General features: G+C 43.1%; 1 protein-coding gene across 1 annotated transcript in view; it reads right to left on the minus strand.

The window, feature by feature from the left end:
• LOC119009549 (carbohydrate sulfotransferase 15-like) overlaps positions 1 to 18,550 on the minus strand; it is a 40,741-nt gene that overhangs the window by 14,862 nt on the left and 7,329 nt on the right. The window contains exons 2-3 of the mRNA XM_037080925.1: positions 3,012 to 3,591; positions 248 to 587 (exon numbers count right to left, since the gene is read on the minus strand). Of these exons, the coding sequence (XP_036936820.1) occupies positions 248 to 587; positions 3,012 to 3,452 (781 nt within the window). The 5' untranslated portion in view covers positions 3,453 to 3,591. The remainder of the gene's footprint in view (positions 1 to 247; positions 588 to 3,011; positions 3,592 to 18,550) is intronic.

The following is an 18,550-nucleotide window of genomic DNA, read 5'->3' on the forward strand; positions in this document are numbered from 1 at the left end:
GATGACAATAAGAATACAGGACATTAATTTAATTATGCTCATGAAACAGACAGGCCTGCCTTAAAGGCTGAGACCCCTTCAAACGCCTGTCACTGAATGCGTCTCTGAAGCCTCCTGAGGTACGATTCTGCCAAAATGATGTACTGCAGAGAGTCACAATTTACACTTTTAATGCTCTCGGGCTCTCATTATTGTGTACCAGCCTGGAGGCCTCGACAACTGCAAATGACAGTTTTTCTTTACTCACCGAACCTCTTGCGGGTCCACCAGTGTGGCTCTTTAAAAGTAGTGAACTTGACATCAGGGTGCAGCCTCAGTCTGTCATACAGGTCTGTCGTGCCACACTTTGGTTGGCCAATGATATAGAAATAAGGAAGGCATCGCATGCGGTAGAGCCTCCCGTCGCGGTGAAACAAGTGTTCTCGGAAAGTGTTCCTCAAGTGCTGAAACACCGTCCGGAAGCGCCTCGAGTAGCGTGCATACAAGTTTGTCCTGTACGGGTCTGAAGTGATATTCCCAGTGTATTCCTCGTACCAGCAGGGGTTCTTGACAGTGGGCAGGAATTTGCGGGGGATGACAGAAAACATCTGTAAAGGAAAAGAAAAGCAAAGCTGAGCCGCCACACTTCATCATGTATATAGAAAGACATTTAGGGAAAAAAAATCTCCTGTGAAACCTTAAAGTTATCATTTCTAAGGCTACACAGTGGGAGATAAATACATTGCAGTCATTTCACAAATCCACTAAAGCAAGATTAAAAACTTTTTTGGTGTGTGTGGGCCACTGTTTTGGCAGGTGTAGGAAAACACCATCTGTGTGGGATCCAACTGCAAACGTTCACAACTCGAATGTGCAGGAGGATTCAGTCTCGAAGGGGCGGACTTGCACTAAATTGGCTCGAGATGCATAGACACTGACACAAGAGAGTGCCCATATAAATGCAGACAGGATTTAGAAATAGGTCTGTTTTGTCGTTGGCTCTGAGCTTCAAGGATTTGTTATTCGAGATGGTTTATGTCCACTTTGAATGACGGTGTGGAAATTGTAGCCATTTTCACACACAGCCCTCTGGTTTTTTTTTAAGGCGACAGAGAGTGTTTAGATAAGGTTGCAAAAATGTTTTGTATCAAATATTTCTCATTCAGCATCTGAAGGCTACATTTCGACAGAACTTGGCATACGCCCTCTGTGTTTTCCGCTGTTGCCGCTCTGTTTCCAACTCAGCCAGTCAAAAGCGTTTCCAGTGTTTGGCCATAAAACCAAACAAACTTGGATCATTGTTTTGATGTGCTGACCTAGAGAGAGCTCTGAGCTTTTTACTGGTCGGTAGAGCTGCAACTAAAGACAGTCCAAACCCCAAATACGCATCATTTACTATCATAATTGACAAAGAAAAGCTGCAAGTCTTGATATTTAAGAAGCTGGGACAAGAGAATGCATTTTTGCTTTAAAAAAACGACCAAAACAATGAAGCAATTATCAAAATGGTCGGCATCTAATTATCCTTAGCTCGGCCAATCGATTAAAGGACTAATGGTCGCAGCTCTGCTGGTCACTCTGAACTGATGTGCGCCCTCCCCCAAAATGCAAACCTTATAGTTTCATTTGCTTATTAGAAAATGACAATATTCTGACTAAGCTGTTTATATTGCATATTTTGAAAGAATATTACACCAATATTCCTGTTTACATGCAGCCATGCATAACCCAATTAACATAGTGATGCACAACATATTGGAGCACTAACTTACTTCCATTTCAAACTGCAGTCATGTTGCTCCTATGGTGTACCCTTATTGTCACCTCTCACCATATCCCATATAACCAGGAAATGCTACCCTCTTAATAAGGCCTTATTACGAATATCCAAGTGGAACATGCTGCTGGCATCACCTGTGTCAAAGTCTGAATATTGTCACTCTTAATAATAATTCAAAAAGTTGTATGCACGTAGTCGTAGCAGTTAAAATACAAACTAAAACGCCCACATCTCCCATTACTACGTGTTTGTTGGTGATCAAACACAAACCTGTGTCTCTACGACTCGCTCGCTGCCCGTGGGACACAGCTACTATAAGGACAATTAATGCTGGATCCATCCGCAGATCCAGTATCGATTGCCCCGCGGCCACACTCCTCCTATTCATTAGCTGGTTCAATAAGAAATTAGTTATGTTGCAAATAGCCCCGGCACAAGCCATTATCATTAGGATTAACAATTAATTGAACCAGGCTTTGAGGTGAGACGGACAACTCGAGGAAAGCCACGGGGGCCAATAATGTTGGAAGACTGTGGGATGACTTTGAGCTTTAAATCCCTTGCGAAAACAAAATTGGTAGAGACATATGCAATTATCTGCTGTGACATGAAGTGTTATACAAGGTTTTCAGAGCAGTTTTATCTCCTTTATATATTAAATTACAAACTGCTTCCAGTGGGGAATTGCAGCGGCGTAGCTGTATTGAACCCTGTGTAGTCTGCATGGAGGGAAGAATACTGATTTGAATCACCTTTTCCCTTCACATTTAATTAAGCTTCAAGACACACCTGTGATTGTCAATTAAATGAGAGATCAATATCAGGCTGGGCCATGGTTGTGACATGATTACAATAGAGGGATAACATTTACACTATAAAACACTGGGGGATTCAATACGGCAAACGATCTGATAGCAAAGTCTAATTTTTGATTATACAAATTAGGGGTGGGCTATTTGACGATTTTTTTGATTGTATTTGATTGTAAAGGTGTCCTCAAGCTTGTTCAACCTAACAACAGTAACTAAGTTTCGATTCTGTTGGTTTGTACAGGTACAAACCAATAGAATCATGTAGCCAAGTAAGATGGCGATGCTGATTCACGTGGCTCCTTTTTGCATGACATATTGCAAATACAGCCATAAACATAATCGAGGAGCTTGTGCCATAAAACACTGATGCAATTTTGTGTTTTAAATGGGGGATACTGATAGGCCATTTCAGGTCATTACAAAATACTGTGTATACTCACATGTGGCTCGCTGTTAACTAGTGCCTTGAGCTCCGGGAGCTGCCGACTGCTTCGAAACTCCACCTTGGACGTGATGGACTTGACCACCAGTTTGATATGTGCGTAGTCCTTGACTGATGAGAGGTTGAAGGCAAAAGGTCCCGGACTGACCAGGCTGCTGAAGTGGTAGGGCGAAGGTGTGAGGAGTAAGCCTTTCTTGTCACCGGTCAGAATGTAAGAAGCCATGATGAGGAACATGACGGCCAGGCCAAACAGGAAGGTGTAGAGCCGGATCTTGCGGAAGCAGCCCAGGGTGGACCAGCGCCTCGGCAGCTCCCGTTTCACCTCCAGAACGGCAAACAGGTTCATGGGCGTGTCATCCACCTGCAGGAGCAGGGGCCTCTTGCGGTAGTCGTCCACTGTGGAGCCCAGCAGGCTGTATTTGTAGTCCATCTGCGTCATGGTGTCAACAGCTCAGACGCAGGGAGGCGTTATGGAGCGGGAGCTGGCCAGACAGGAGGTTTCAGGACGGGGGACTGGCCCACAGTTGATATCCATGATGAGTTGTGAAGAACAGCCCACATCATCCACTGACATGTGCCTAGCAAAGGGGAAAAAGCAACAGAGTGACCAGCTGTCAATAGTGACTCACTGCTTTTCTGCCTGGGCTGATGCAGCAACTTCCAATACCTCAAAAATATTTGACATAACCCTTTGTTACCACCTACGCTTTGCTGTGTGTAGCTGAGTCATACTCACATCCTGTTCAAGTGCTGACTTTCATTTCTGTATCTGCCTCATTTGGGACCCAGGTTGCCATCAAGGCCAGGCACTGATTGAATTTCTTTCCATTTTAGTTTTCGACGTACATTTAATACCTCAAGAGAATGTCATCCGATCCTTTTGTCTCTCGCGATGATAAAATAATGCTGCTTTGTGGAAGCAATCAAAGGATTAACCTGCAGTTGTAGAAATATCACCTCGGGTAAACAAAAGAAAAAAATGAATTGATGGTAAAGAAATGATGAAATGAGTCTGCCCGCTGACTGAAGTGAGATTTGAAGCTAACATTTACAGGATGTCTCGTCACTTCCAAGTGTCACGCTCTCTTGGAAATGCTGACAACATTTTAAATTCTGACTAATTATTGAGCAATATTCACAAGACGCAGGGTTACGGTAATGTATCTGTAACCCTGAGAACTCTTTCGCTTCCCATTTTAATCAAAGGGCACAGCATCATCCTCACAGTCCAGCCTCCCTGAGCATCGGAGTCACAATATGGAGGGAGCGATAAGGACGGAGGGATGCATTCAGCCTAGCAACTATGGCTCTGCATGTCAGACTCTCCTGGGGAGAGACGGGAATATCAGAGATACCCGGCCTGGACCTGAGAAGGGATTATATTATCAGAAAATGGTATTCCTCACTGTGAAGTCACATGGATCAACAGCTGCCCACAGATAAAAGAAGGGCCGATGTCTAAAGGGTGAAAGAATTGGGGATCTTTAATGATAATGCTCCTGCAGCAGCGATGTCTAGTTTTATCCTTGAGGATTTCTTTGTGTCTGGAGCTGAGCCAACATGATGGCGGTGAATACAATACACCATAATGACAAAAAGCCAACAGAGCCCAGGGTCTAGGACACTTTTCAAAGGATGAGTGGGGTGTTGGTGAATATGCCTGAAGCCTCTGGTAATGTTTCAGACCTTCACACTTGAAACCGCATGGCTACAGCCACAAGGCTGACGTAAGTGTCGCTTCTGCTCACATACATCACAAGATAAGGAGCACTATGGAAGTGAGTCATCGCTCCTCCTCATGATATTGTCTGCCCCCCCCACACACACCACCACCACCACCCATCGCCCACACCCTTTGCACAATCTCGGAGATGATAAGAGGGCGGCTGGCGAGCGCCAGCCTACCTGCTCAAGCAATGTCATTTACCCCCAGCTGGGCCCTCAGCACCGCGCCACAGCTACAGTCTCTCCAGGTGGAGAAATAATCACCCCGGCTCTGAAAGAAACCGATTTCCAGCAACCCTGGAGAAGTTTTCGCTGTGAGGAATAAAGGATTCGCTGCAAGGAAGCTGAAGCCACAGTCGGATGATAATATGTTTTCACTTTGAAAATGAACTTTTGGAGTGGGATTATTTTTATCTACACCCCCCCCCCCCCCCAAAAAAAAAAAAATTTTAGAGAAGTGGATCTTCAATGACGATTGCTAGTTCAATTAAAGGTTGCCCACACATCGCAGATAGAGTTTCATTGCTTGTCTTGCATAATAGTTCACCAGAATAAGTAGTCCTCATGTACTTCTCTCGACTTTAAATAGTCTGTAATGACGTGGGGTCCCATTTTAAAGACTGCCAAATTTCAAAATGATGAGCGCTTCAAAAAAGACTAAGAGGTCTGCTCTTAACAGAAATGTAATTACCGCAGGTCAGATGTCCACCCCATCAAAGAGAAGGACGCCACACTGTGTGATCAAAGCTGCTAAGAGCAGGATGGCATTTTCAGGATTGTAGCGTTCGGTACTGATGAGAATACGCGCTCATCTGTAGTCAACATGCCATTAGCGCCTATCGATTGTCTCGTCCTCCACTGAGGCTGAAGTCAACGGGCTCCTTGTGCTCAAGGTTACAAATATAGGGGGGAAGCAAGAAAAGGACATCAGGGTTGAAGATGGAGACGGGGGTATCAAGAGAGTGGAGAGATGAGGAGGGGGAAAAAAGGTACTGTACGTCAAACCTCAAGGGAACCTCGCATTTGAATCAATCAGTCAGCTAACTGTAGCGGTGGGCAACTGGCAGCTTGACAGATCTGCTCTATTCATAAAGTGAATACGTTGCTCCCATCCATCACAGATGATGAAATGGCCTAACTCAAACAGAAATATGGCTGGACAAAGAAGACTTGGGGGTTGCATCATCCAACTTTTTTCAACTGACAAACCTTCAAATAACAATACAAAGCGTGAATCTGAACATTTCCAGCGGGGAGAATGGATGCTGACTACTTTATGTCTGAACCTCCAACATGATTTAGTGCCTCCGACTGCTGTCTGTATTAAAATGTGCATTTGTTACTAATGACTCGATTGTAAGTTATAGCTTCACTGGTAGGTGATAACTGTTAACAAGTTAATAATTTGGGTTGCCAGGTTGTGAAATCCCCTTTTTGCCTGGTGTACATCCACTTTTACTGAACTGATGTTGGATTTTTCCAGGCAGATATTGATATCTTCTGATGTGATATCAATATTCATTTTTGAAGGTATAATTTGGAATTCAGTTGTTGAAGTAGTGAAACCAAGAGGGATATTTTGCAAGAGGAACTTGTCATATATTAATTATTGTAAGTTGCTTTGGACAAAAACATCTGCTTAATGTAGAAAATGTAGTGTAATTGTAGCTCTAGACACAAAAAGGAAGCGAGAAGGCTCACTCCATCATCTGCTCTGGAATAAACAACCCTTTTTACCACTTGTTGCTAGATTTACTACCCACACAAAGTATTTCACAATCCTTATTATTGAGCCTCGTCTATAAAGCCCTTAATAAATTATTTTCCAACAATAAATAATGTTGGGTACAAATTAATAAAGCATGCGGGGAAATTTCACTCAGGTTGTAAGTGCAAAAAGTTCTGAGTACATGTTAGCGTCATCTGACTGTAAAGATCAAACCCATTAACCACACTGATAACTCAAATTCATAATGATTGTAATTAACTTGAAAGATGCTGGCATCAGTGGTAATGGCCTGCATGCTGTGCTGATGGTTCCCCTCCCTGCGTGGTGTAAAATGGAATTGCCTCGGCCTTAATAACTCATCAGAGGGGAGACCTCTCCGTACTGTCTCTCGTCTGTCATTCGCAGACAGATCAGTGAAACAGGCAATCAGGCGGATTTGTTTTAGAGTCTGCCGTCTAACTCCGCTCCTGGCTGTCCGTCCCCATTTGGGGGGGAAAAGCCAACAAATCTCACAAACCGGCGGCTAATTGCTGTTCTGTCATGTACCTTTTTCTTCTTCACTTTTTCCTTTCTTTGCGTTTGGTGCTGTCATTACAGGATGATTGCTTATTTGTGGTGAGATTATCTTTTTTGCACACCAAGTGACACCTGTTTCTTTTGTTTTGACCACTATGAAGCCATCTGCTGTAGCAAACCTGCGCTGTGAAGATTTGTTCTCTGCAGCGACAAAGACGGTGACACGAACATCCTCGCCTCGCGGCGTAGGAATATTGTCCTGCTTTTTCCCTTTACTGCCCATTGATTGTGGTCATATTTCATAGCGCTGTGCTCTCAGACAATAGGAATGACAAAAAAACACTCCACAGCCATATAATCACTCATTCCTCAAACTGCAGCGATGGATGATCATTATACCTGGCTGGAGAAGCAGCAGAGAGCACACTGTCCTACTTCCTCGGCTCTCTGGTATTTTCAAATGGTGGAAAATTAATTGCATGGCCTGCTGATGGGCCCCCCTGAAATGCCCTTTTTGTTTTGATTCAAAGCACACCGCCAGCTCCCTCTCTCTCTCTTTCACTCTCAGACCACAGAGAACTCACTGCCCCATATCACAGAAAATTGTTAAGATAATCTTAGTTATCCTGAAAGACCAACTCAGACCTGCGCTGTTGTGCTCGTCTTCGATTCCTGGAGAAGATTAAGAGCCTTGTTTTCGTTTTCTATCAGGCATAATGGCAGCACATTCACAGAGGAACTTAATAGTTTCCTGCCAGTCTTCTCTTTGAAAGATAGCGCAGGGAAATCTCAATTTGTCTCGGTGCTCAAGTGTCAGAGCATTTTTCGTTATTCAGCGCTGTTTGCATAACAAGACGGCTTTAAACTTCACTTATCTGCCAGAGCAACAGGCAGATTAGAGGTTATGTCAGCGGCTGGGATGCAGCAGAAGTGAGGCGATGAGCTCAAGCAAGCAAGCCTGATCCATATTATCAAGAAAAGTGAATGGGAAATGGTTAAACTGTCAAAGACAGATTGATCACTTCACACCCAACATGTAATCATGACTAGAGATTCACCTTTTGCAATTTTCTTGGCCAACTACGATTTTGCCTGGAAGTCTGACACATTCGGATTTTCTGTCTTTTTCTGTTTAAGAGCTGCAATTGACAGCATACACAAACATTTTTACAACCATTTTAATGGAAGATTCCTTATAAAACACTGACTATGAAATAAAAATACACATTTTAAGCTATTTGAGTGTCTCCCTTTTATTAGCACTTTAGCTGTAAGTGCTGGCATAGCTAGGACTCTTATTGTGAAAGGTCAAAACAGAAGGAGTCTGTCTGTCTGTCTTGTCGCTTGAGCTGGATGAAAGGTTCAGTCAGTGGAGCCTTATCCTCAGAGTGAACACATCGAAGAACGCTGTCTGTTCCACTCACAGAAAAAAAAAAAAACCTTTTCATCCGGAAACTCTGATCACATCACGAGGGGTTCAGGCAGACCAGCCTGAGGACATTGGACAGAAAACCCATAAAAATGCTACCCAGAAAATATGATCCAATTTTATCCAAATCAGTGCATTCAAGTTATCTATTTGTGTTTTTGTACAGTGATCATGAGGCCTGGTTGATAACATTTTGGATGATTTCACATGTCATCCCATGGACTTGCACTGTGTCGATGTGGTTTTACATTAACATATATAGGTATTTACATGGGTTTCAAATGTAATCCATAGGTTTTGCATGTCATCCTATAGTTTTCACATGAAAAGTTACATGGGATTCACATACTACATCATGATTTACAAAACCACGTTTCACATACGCAGGGTACATGTTTCACTTGTGTAAAATGACCTTACCAAAGACACATGTTTTGAGTAAATAGGTAGTTTCTTACTTTCAGTTCACCCTGAAAGTCCCATTGAGGGGACGAGTGTAAGGGGATGTACGTAAATGTGACCAGAACAGAATCGGATACCAGCCGGTCGGTTGGTCAGTGCGTCTGAAATCATGAGTCAAATGAAAGATGTGTGGAGGATGGAGGAGGAAATCATGATGCCATTGGACTAAGAGAGGGAACATATTCACGCTGCCGGGATGCAAATTATACATCTCAAACACAGAAGACAGCATTATGCAATGCTGACTGACAAACCAAGGTAAACAAATGATTATCTGTGATTCACTGTGCAGGTGTGCAAAGCAATGCACGCACCTTGACTGCCGATCTGCTCCTGTCTTCACAGACAAAACCGTGGAATTTTCCTATAGACTCTGAGTTACTATGACAGTAGTCAGAAAAACAGATTACCACAAGTGGAATGTGCACGGCATAATTAGGAATCTGCTGCTCGCTCTCCCTTCACAACCACAGAGGGCAGAGGGAAAAGGTACAAAGCAAGAGAGCTTGGTGCTTCTTTGCTACACCCGAGGTGTGGAGGAATATGCAAGCGCAAAATGACAGAGCGGACTGAAAACCCCTGCGATGGAGACGCCTGGGAGACCTTGAGAATAGAACGGCACATTCTGTCCACAGAGGCCTTGTGTGCAGCTGCCCAGGAGTGCTCTCGACCTACTCTCAAAGACTGATTTCAACTATCCACTGTGGTACCGAAGGAACAGCTTGTCATTCAGGGGAAACAAGCCTCATCCTCAAAGCATTACCGAGCCATGTCACCCTTTAGCACTACTTAGAGATCCTCCACGGCGAATTAGCAGGGAAAAAACGGAAGAATAGAGTGAACAGCTAATGAGTTCAGACTGTAAGCAGAATGTCAGAACTGCCTGCAGACTCGGGGCAGTTTCCCGTTACGGCCTTTTCCCAAACAAACAGCCGATGAGCTGACAGTAAAGGCCGATCCTAGCTGAAGGGCTGTAAACACGCGCTTAATGTACTGTATTCTGAGAAGCCATCTGCTCATCCTCACTACAGCGACCCCATGACATTTCCAGAAGACGGGAAGTGGATTTTGGTTAAAGTCCACCGGAAACACAGGAAGCGCTGCTAAAGGGGGTAAGAGCGTGACAGAGGCCGTCAGAAGGAGGAATAAAGGATGTGTCAGCGCTGTGTCAGCCGGGGAAAAATGTTTTTGTTGCTTTTTTTTTTCCCCACAAGGCCACTCTCAATAATTAAAGTTCAGCAGTTCAGGCCACTGCAAGGGTGGTTCACCCGTGGAGCGTCACCTTGTGATTGGCTGATGAGATGGTGATAATTTTTTTTTTTTTTTTTTTTTTTAAGATATCAGTCCTGTCAGTGAACACAAGCAGCTTATTCAGTCAGAAACACAGCAGAAGAGCAGCTGGTGAGCAGGACACTGTAAAGTAGGGCCACAACTAACGATTATTTTCATTCATAATTTTCTCAATTAAACAGTCAGTTGTCTATAAAATGGCAGAAAATTGTGAAAAATGTCGACCAGTGTTTCTTGAAGCCCAAGGCAACATCCTCAAATGTCTTGTTCTGACTACAATCCAAAGATATTTAGATTACTGTCATGAAAGAGTAAAGAATACATTCACAATTAAGAGGCTGGAGTAGGAGAAATCTGACTTTGTATTCCTAAATAATTACTCAAATCGATTGATCACTCATTTAAACAGTTGGCAAGTGAATAGTAAACACCTCAACGATTAATTAATTACACTTTTGCAGCTCTAATGTAAAGGTTAAAAATGACTTTTCCTGTTTTTGTCAGTGCTAACTTCCTTGCTCTTCCTGTGGCTGCCTCACAATAAAAGCCATCTTTTAACACGTTTAATGTAAAGCAGCGGCAGTAGGAAACGTTTGGCTTGCACAAGTCAGTGAACAGTGAACGGAGGCGTTATTAGAGAGATAAAAATGAAGCTGGATTATATGCATGCATCGTTTCCTGTGAATCCCTCGTGCGTGCAAAGGCAATCTGAATCGAATGTGGGAATCCTGCCACCACCAGTAATTTAACTGTATAGATCGCTGAATGTGAATACATTAAATGGCTACTGCATAGAAATACAGATGTTAATAAATATTCAATGTAATGTCTCAAACACACCCTAACATTGTTTCCTGCTGCAGGAACATACTGATGTCTGTAGTTGACAGTAAATGAGGTCTGGTAAAATGTTTCACGTAATGGAACGGAAAGAAATAAAAGACAAGACGGATAAAAGAAAAAAAACACTGATGAGCAGCTGATTATGCATCCGAGTTCCTTTACACACACAGGAAACGGTGTCATGGTAACACACGTTATCTTTAAAACCACATTTTTGTAATTATTGATCTTTCTAAATCCCATTTTAATCAACGCAAGTAAATCCTCATAATAAATACATGCTGAAAATTAAAATGATGACCCTTAACTGTGGAGTATCTATTTAAATAAATGAAATCAATTGGAAAACGCATAATTTGTTGGAGTAAATGAAGCGAGAACCAAAGCAAGCCACCGAGGCGTGAAATTAATCCTTACAATGGCTTGGGAGTACAAGAGAAAACATCTGGAAATGGGATTGCATCGAGCCGCGTCTCTGCAATGTAGCCGGCCGAGCGAGCAGGAGCCCTATAACCTGTGAAATGTGTCACTTCCCTCTTCGGCGCCCCCGAGGGGATGCAAGCCCAACACGATCATGTAAATCACGACCATATAACACAAGCAAGAAGGAGACGGTCAGTATTAACTTTGGCGCGGAGCGAGATTCACTCGTCATATTACCCCGGGGAGGAGTCATCCGTCACATTCCCCCAGATCACACACGCTGTTGACCAAAGATCAGCATCTAATCTCCAGGAAGTCATGCAGCAGGCCCCCACCCCCCCAGGAGACCAGAGGACCTGACCGTGACCCGACCGCTGGAGCCGCCGGGTCAAATTATCAACACAGCCTTTCGGACACTTTCACTGCCATGACGGGCGCCTCTGCCCTGGATTCATAACTGCTGCTCAGCTGGGATCTCAGTCCCAGTTCAGCACTTTTTCTTCAGTCTTATCTTTTATTCATTATTTTAATTTCACTGGCAGCCTCCCACAGCCAGTGCTGCCTGTGAGGTGGATAAGTGCTTGTGATGGTGCAATTTAGAAAAAAAAAAAAGTGCAGAAAAACAATGGCTGCCATTTAAATTATTGATTGTGGGTAATGGATATGGTTTTGATGAACACTGGGTGCTCTGGCGTCTACGCAGCGAGGCTAAACTGGGACTGAAAATTATAAATCTAGAGATAAGTGGAAGAAAAGGTTGAAAGGTCACGCGTCTTATCCGTGACGAGCGCCTGCCCGACATGGAGTTATGAAACAAACAAAGGAGGGAATTGTTTTTTATGTGAAGAGCCGCATCTTTAACACAATAAACAATCAAGGACTTCACGCGTGAATGGAAAAAAAGGAGCCTCAAGTTTGAGGGGCGTATGCAAATCAGTTCACACAGCAGCCTCCGATGAATAATGTATCAGGATGAACTTAGATGTGATGCGTCTGTAAGTTATTATCCAACTTTAGGATCCAAATTTATACTCCGATGAATTCGAATAATTCCGGAGACACCCTTGTGTGCATTTCTGTATTTTCCCGTGGCGCTCGGAGGTTTGTTATATAAGATCTTTTTTTTTTTTTCTAACAGTGATCTTCCAGTGGCTTTAATTCACTTCCTCTGTTTTATCTTCAGCGGGATTTCTGTGTCGGTGGTCAGATGTTCCTCTCCGTTTTTGATCGTGTTTCGTGTTTGTGAAATATTAATCTGTCTCGGCAACAGTTTTTCAGGATGTAGGTTAAAATACAAGATGAAGGGAGGATGTAGTTAAAGCAGCAGTCTGACTGATGGGGGCAAACTTATTGGAAGTAAATTGTGGAGGGGGGGAGCAAAGAGAAATGAGAAGTTGTGAAATATCTCTCCAATTCATGGACGCTCAGCACTGCGTAGGAGGACTAAATATTTTTGTGATTTGTGAATTTTGTGCCAATCGGCGTCTCATCCCCTTAAGGTCCATCTCTCGTGTTTTAAATCGCCAGTAACGTGGGTGGCGACTGGAGCCTGTAACATTTTTATATCGAGCACCATTAGCAGACTCTGCATCAGAGGGTGAATAAACAACGAGGCCTCCCACCCAGCAATCCAACTAAAAAGTGAAAGTGTCAATCTTTGGATTACATTAATACATTTTGAACACATAGGAAAATAAAAGAGTCGGCATTAGAATTTGGCCCCCGGACGACCACTTCTTCATTTGTTCGACACTCTACCGACGCCTGCTCCTGCTCGCCTCCTGGCTCTCTTTATGAGAGCTGACAGGCCGGCTCTCTACATGTGGACCAAAGTTCAATCTACTGTTAATCTTCCCTTTTCCCTAGAAGCAGACGGGCCCGGGGAAAAGCAGTTGGTAATTAATCCAATGGGAATGTTTACTATTTCCAGTGGAATTCCTCTGAACCCACAATGCAGCATAAATGGCTCCGATTGAAATTGGCTCACAGAGAAATTCGGGGGGGAAAACCGTAAGACTTGTATAAAAAGGAGGAAAATATGTCGTGGTGAGACTTTCTAGACTATATTTACATTTATAACAATATCGCTGTTTTAAGGGGTTTTTTTTCCGTCCACAAGTTATTGCGTGTTGACACCCTTGACATTTACAGGAGACATCTGTAAACGCTTCATATTCTCTGGAATCGCACTGCTCTTCAAGTCGGTAAACCACAACTAAAATGTGCCTTTATGGCACATCTGTGTGATATATAAATACAGTATTTTGGTGAACACTCAATGGGAGTATCATGAGGGCCAATAAAGTCGAGACACACCATAGATCTAAGAGCTCAGAATGTGTTCTGTTCCCTACAGGAGGCCATACCAGTCAACGTAAAAGCTTAAATCGACAAAAACATGCAACAAACATTAGAAGAAATGGAAAGACCGATTACATTTGGATGAAAAATCACTTGCAGATGACAATCCCTCATACATGGAGTATTTTAAGGATGATGGTTCCAAATTTTTTGGGTAAAACAAAGCTGCTAATTAAGGATCTATTGTTTTCAGGTTGTTCCAATTCACAGTATTGAATATCCAACATGTCTCCAAAACAGCCTAAAATGTTGGATCTGGTATCGGTGAGTACACAAGTTTATGTCAATACCACGTCATTTATTAGCACCAAAACAGGGCCCTGCTACTGTCCCATATAACTGAATGCACCACAGTTTTTGCAGCTACAGTAGCCAATCAGCCGTAAGCAACAAGCAACTTGTGTCCCTTCAGGCGCTTGTCAGAAAACGTCCATTTTAATTATGTGTATTCTTTTTTTGGTTATGACTGACTGTCAAACAAAAGTTCTGTGGCATTCATTTTCTGTCATTTCTCTGACAGACCGTATAATGATGACATCACATCCATACAGGGTTAGTGTGGTTGTCTTCTGTGCGTTACCTTATGTTAGCGTAAACATCCTTTGTCATGGTACATTCAATCCAGCACTGTTAAACAACTGAAACATATCATCCACAGGCTTGTATAGGCAACAGACAGAGACAGGAAAGGTCTACTTCATGTTACAATCCGTTAACATGTGGCCATTAAAAAAGTCATTTATGCATCTAAATTGCTACATTTTTGGCTGTTTTGCAAGGGCCCATTGCAGGGCCTAACCCCGAGGATGGGAACCACTGTTTTAGTCTAAAACAACTTGTCAACATGGTCTTAACTTTAAGCACTTGCAGGTTTCAGTTTTTTTGAACTTGTTTTTCAAAAAGGTTTCAAAAGGCAACACTTACCTTTTTAACACTGACATAAGCGCTTATATCAGGGCGTTTAACACGCAGTAAACCTGCTAAAAGTATTTTTTGCCTTCCTGTTTTGTGTTTTTCCTATGTTGTTGCGGTTACTTGCCGACTGAATGATGATCAAACCCTACGTGACTGAGTACAGATGGAGTACAGAAGTAATTGCCCACATTCTGAACTGGAATGCACGTCATAGCGTTGTCCCGGAAAAGGGGCGACAATTAGCGTGTCCACCCGGGTGTCATGTGGACAACTCCCCATGACAACTGCAGAGTCATCAAGCCAGGAATGAATGCTGATTGTTCTCTTTCCCACTGAAAACAAAAGCCAGATGTTGATGATGGTTTTGTTGTGAAAGGAGTAAGAGAAGAAGAGGTGATCAAACAAAGAAATCACCTGACAGCGCTAAAAATTATTTTCAATTGTGATTTATTTTTCGGCGGCCCCAGCTCGGGGACTTCAATTATATTATACTTATACTTATTGTTTTATGTCCACCACACTTGAGCCTCATTAGCAAACACTTCACAGCTTGTTGGCAACGAACCGTGTGATTATGACAAAAAAAATCCTGAATTAAAGTCATTACTACGTGTAATACTTTGGTTAACACGTTTTTTGTGATGTGTAGAGCCGCTCCTTGACTTTCATACATCGCCGCAGAATGAAGGGGACACTCGGGACGTTTCACGCTGCTTTTAATTCATTGTTCTCAGCAGACGCATAAATGTGTACTTTAAAACATCAGCAGTTTGCCCAGCAGACAGACAATGATGATTATTGTACCCTCGACTAGCTCAGTATATAAGTCGACGGGCCAAGAACGGAAACCGGGAGCTCGTTTGTCAAATCAAATGAGGCATGGGAGAAGCCGCTTGTTCTCAACTTCCATCAAATAAAGTTGTTTGCTGATCAGACTATAACTAAAGCTGAGGGGAAAGAAAAACTTGAGCATCCGCCAAAAAAACAAGCCACCATCTTTGTCAAATCCTGCAGATGTGAGGATTTCCAGGAGCAACTCCACGCAAGATACGACTTGGATGCCGTCGCCCACCCAGCGAGGCACCGTTCCCGCTCAGCGTGAAAAAGTCAGCCAAGTTATGAAAGACTACAGCTTTCCATCTGTGACTATACGCGACGATGAAGAGAGGCACCACAGGCTGTGATGTTTCCTGAGCTGCTTCCTGCTCCGTCTATAAATCCCCGCTTTCTCAAGGTTTCTCCGGGAGACGAATAGTAATCCTTTGCTGTATTGCTTCACACCTAGTTAAGAGTCAGAGGTTCATCTCGAACCGTACTGAGCCTCCTGCCAGACAGGGATATGTGCATGGATTGAGTGTTAGCCTACGACTGCAGAGGAAACGTGCGAATTAACAAAATGCCGGCTATTACCGAGTCAAACGGCCCACTGCTCGGGAGCGGGCCTGATGCAAACAGTTTTAGGGGGAGGCTACTCGAGGGCATCCCAGCGGATCCATAATATTAACTTGGCCTGTGGATTTTCAACTTATAAGATGCTGCGCTTTATCTTCCCCCTGCTACATTATGCATGTGAGTCCACAATAATGAAGGCCGGGACAAATTCGCCAGGCTTAACAGGCAGGCAGGCAGGTTAATTCTCACAAATTAAGGGTGAGGACTCCTTTTAATATGGAGGATTAATTGCACGGTGTCTTAATTTTTAAGGGTTGCCAATATGTTCCAGCTCTCCTCGCTCACAGAGGGATCACTTGCACTGTAATTTGAGGGTGAGGTTTTAGCATAAATCAGAAGGAAAGATCTCTCCTGTTGCGGCATGTTCTGGAAGTAGATTGTTGCAGGGAAGGGAAAAAAAAAGAAACAGCTCAATCATTTCTACCTGCTTGGAGGAGGAAGAGACGTTCAAAGTACAACACATCCATCTTGAGAAAGTGTAAACATTTCTGTGGTTCGCCAAAGGTTCAGACTGGCAGCGGCTGCCTCGCGCAGATATGAAACTCCAAAATTATCTTGGCAGGGATAATCCCACAAAATGATAGCTGCAGCGATGAAAATAACATTTGTACAAATTCCTTTGCGATCCGGGCCAGGTCGGAGTGTGTGTGTCTCCTCGCTGCCAAGGAAGCCTGAAAAAATGCGACCAGACCCACAGATCAGGTGCGTCTGACACTTCTGGAGGACATTTCGAGGCTGTCTGGTAAACGGAACTCGATGTTGACCTTTGAACTCCAGCAGACCTGCAGCGAGGTGGCAAGTGCATGCAAGTTTTTTGTTTACCAGGCTAGTAAAGACTAAATGAGCCCCGGGGAGGCGGCTGCTGCTGCTGCTGCTGCTGCTGCTGCTGCTGCTGCTTATACTCACAATCGTCACCTAAACCTTACGTTCAGCTACATTACTTGAAGTCAACAGAACACTCGACCTGAAAACTGTGAGAAATGGTTCCTCATTTAAAGGAGTAGCCGGAGGTAATTGGAAAATGAACACACCTCTCTCCAGCGCTGTGCATTGTTGAACTCCCCAAGGTCTGTGTTGAGGCCCATTAGAGTGACATCTGGAAGACAGATAACTGTCTGTGCACACACACACACACACACACACACACACACACACACACACACACACACACACACACACACACACACACCACTAATACTAGGGCTTTCTGCTAACCTAGGGGATTCCATGGCAACACATGAAAGCATCCATGACCCAGCGGCTGCCTAAATATAGATTTTGAAAAGTGAAAACAGAATCATGAATACTTTTTACTCAGTGTTATCTCTCTCTGGAAATATATGTGTTTAATTAAAATGGGGAAAAAAAGGAACAACTGAAAATTGGATGAAACAATTCATAATACAGGATTTGGGATGCAGGACGTCTCTGTAATTCAATTATTTCTTTTGATTTAAACTTAACTTTGGACAACTCAACTGGTGCGTATTTGACAGCTACGTTGACTTTTCTACCTTTTTTTTTCTTCTTTTTCACTCTCATTTATCAACACATCTTCATACCTAACATCAAAATACATCATTTTTCAAGTGTTTTCCAGAAGAAAAGATTCAAAAGCGATTAAAGAAACAGGAAGAATTGGCCGGCTGTTGAACTCACACTCAAAACGGCGTATCACCAGGTTAACTGCTAAATTCTGTCAACTCTGTGGCTGCTGTTGGCTCAGTTAGCTGTGCAGCCAGCAGTCCAGACTGGGAGCTTGGAGCACCAGGGAAGTGTTTGGTGATAACAGCCCGAGCACAGGAGCTTTGGACCAGGATGATGCTAGCTGGTTAGCATGCTAAACATGCTTTGCAAATACACAGAGTGCAGGAATTCTTGCTGCAGGAAACTGTGGAATCCTTGAATCATTTTAGACCGTGTTTTCAAAATTGGTCATTTTTTGTCTTGCATCAGTCCTGGGGATAATCATGGTATGTGTTTGGAAATAACAGTTCCCATGAGGGGGATAGTATAGTATAAAATAACTGGCTAATAAATGGCTACTCGAGCCATTCATTAATGTATATTTGTTTACATTTTGACAAATAGTTTCCCTCAAATGTATGTCAAATTAGCTAGTGGCAGTTCCTGTTTGCAATGTAGCAATGGATGTACAAACAATTATCACTGGGTTACTTTTGACACTGTAAACATAAAAATTAATGGATTTATGGACCTTAATTTGTGATGGGCATCAGATATTTATATGTATATGAAACATACTGTATGTTGAGATTTGACTGAGCTGTGACTCCCAGAAGGAGTTCAAACATTGATGGGAATTGCTAAGAGTTATAAAGTGCCATAATTAAATTTTCACCTCATGCAGCTAGAAAAATTCGATGAAAGC

Source organism: Acanthopagrus latus, chromosome 20, assembly GCF_904848185.1.
Source record: "Acanthopagrus latus isolate v.2019 chromosome 20, fAcaLat1.1, whole genome shotgun sequence".
Taxonomy (NCBI): Eukaryota; Metazoa; Chordata; class Actinopteri; order Spariformes; family Sparidae; genus Acanthopagrus; species Acanthopagrus latus.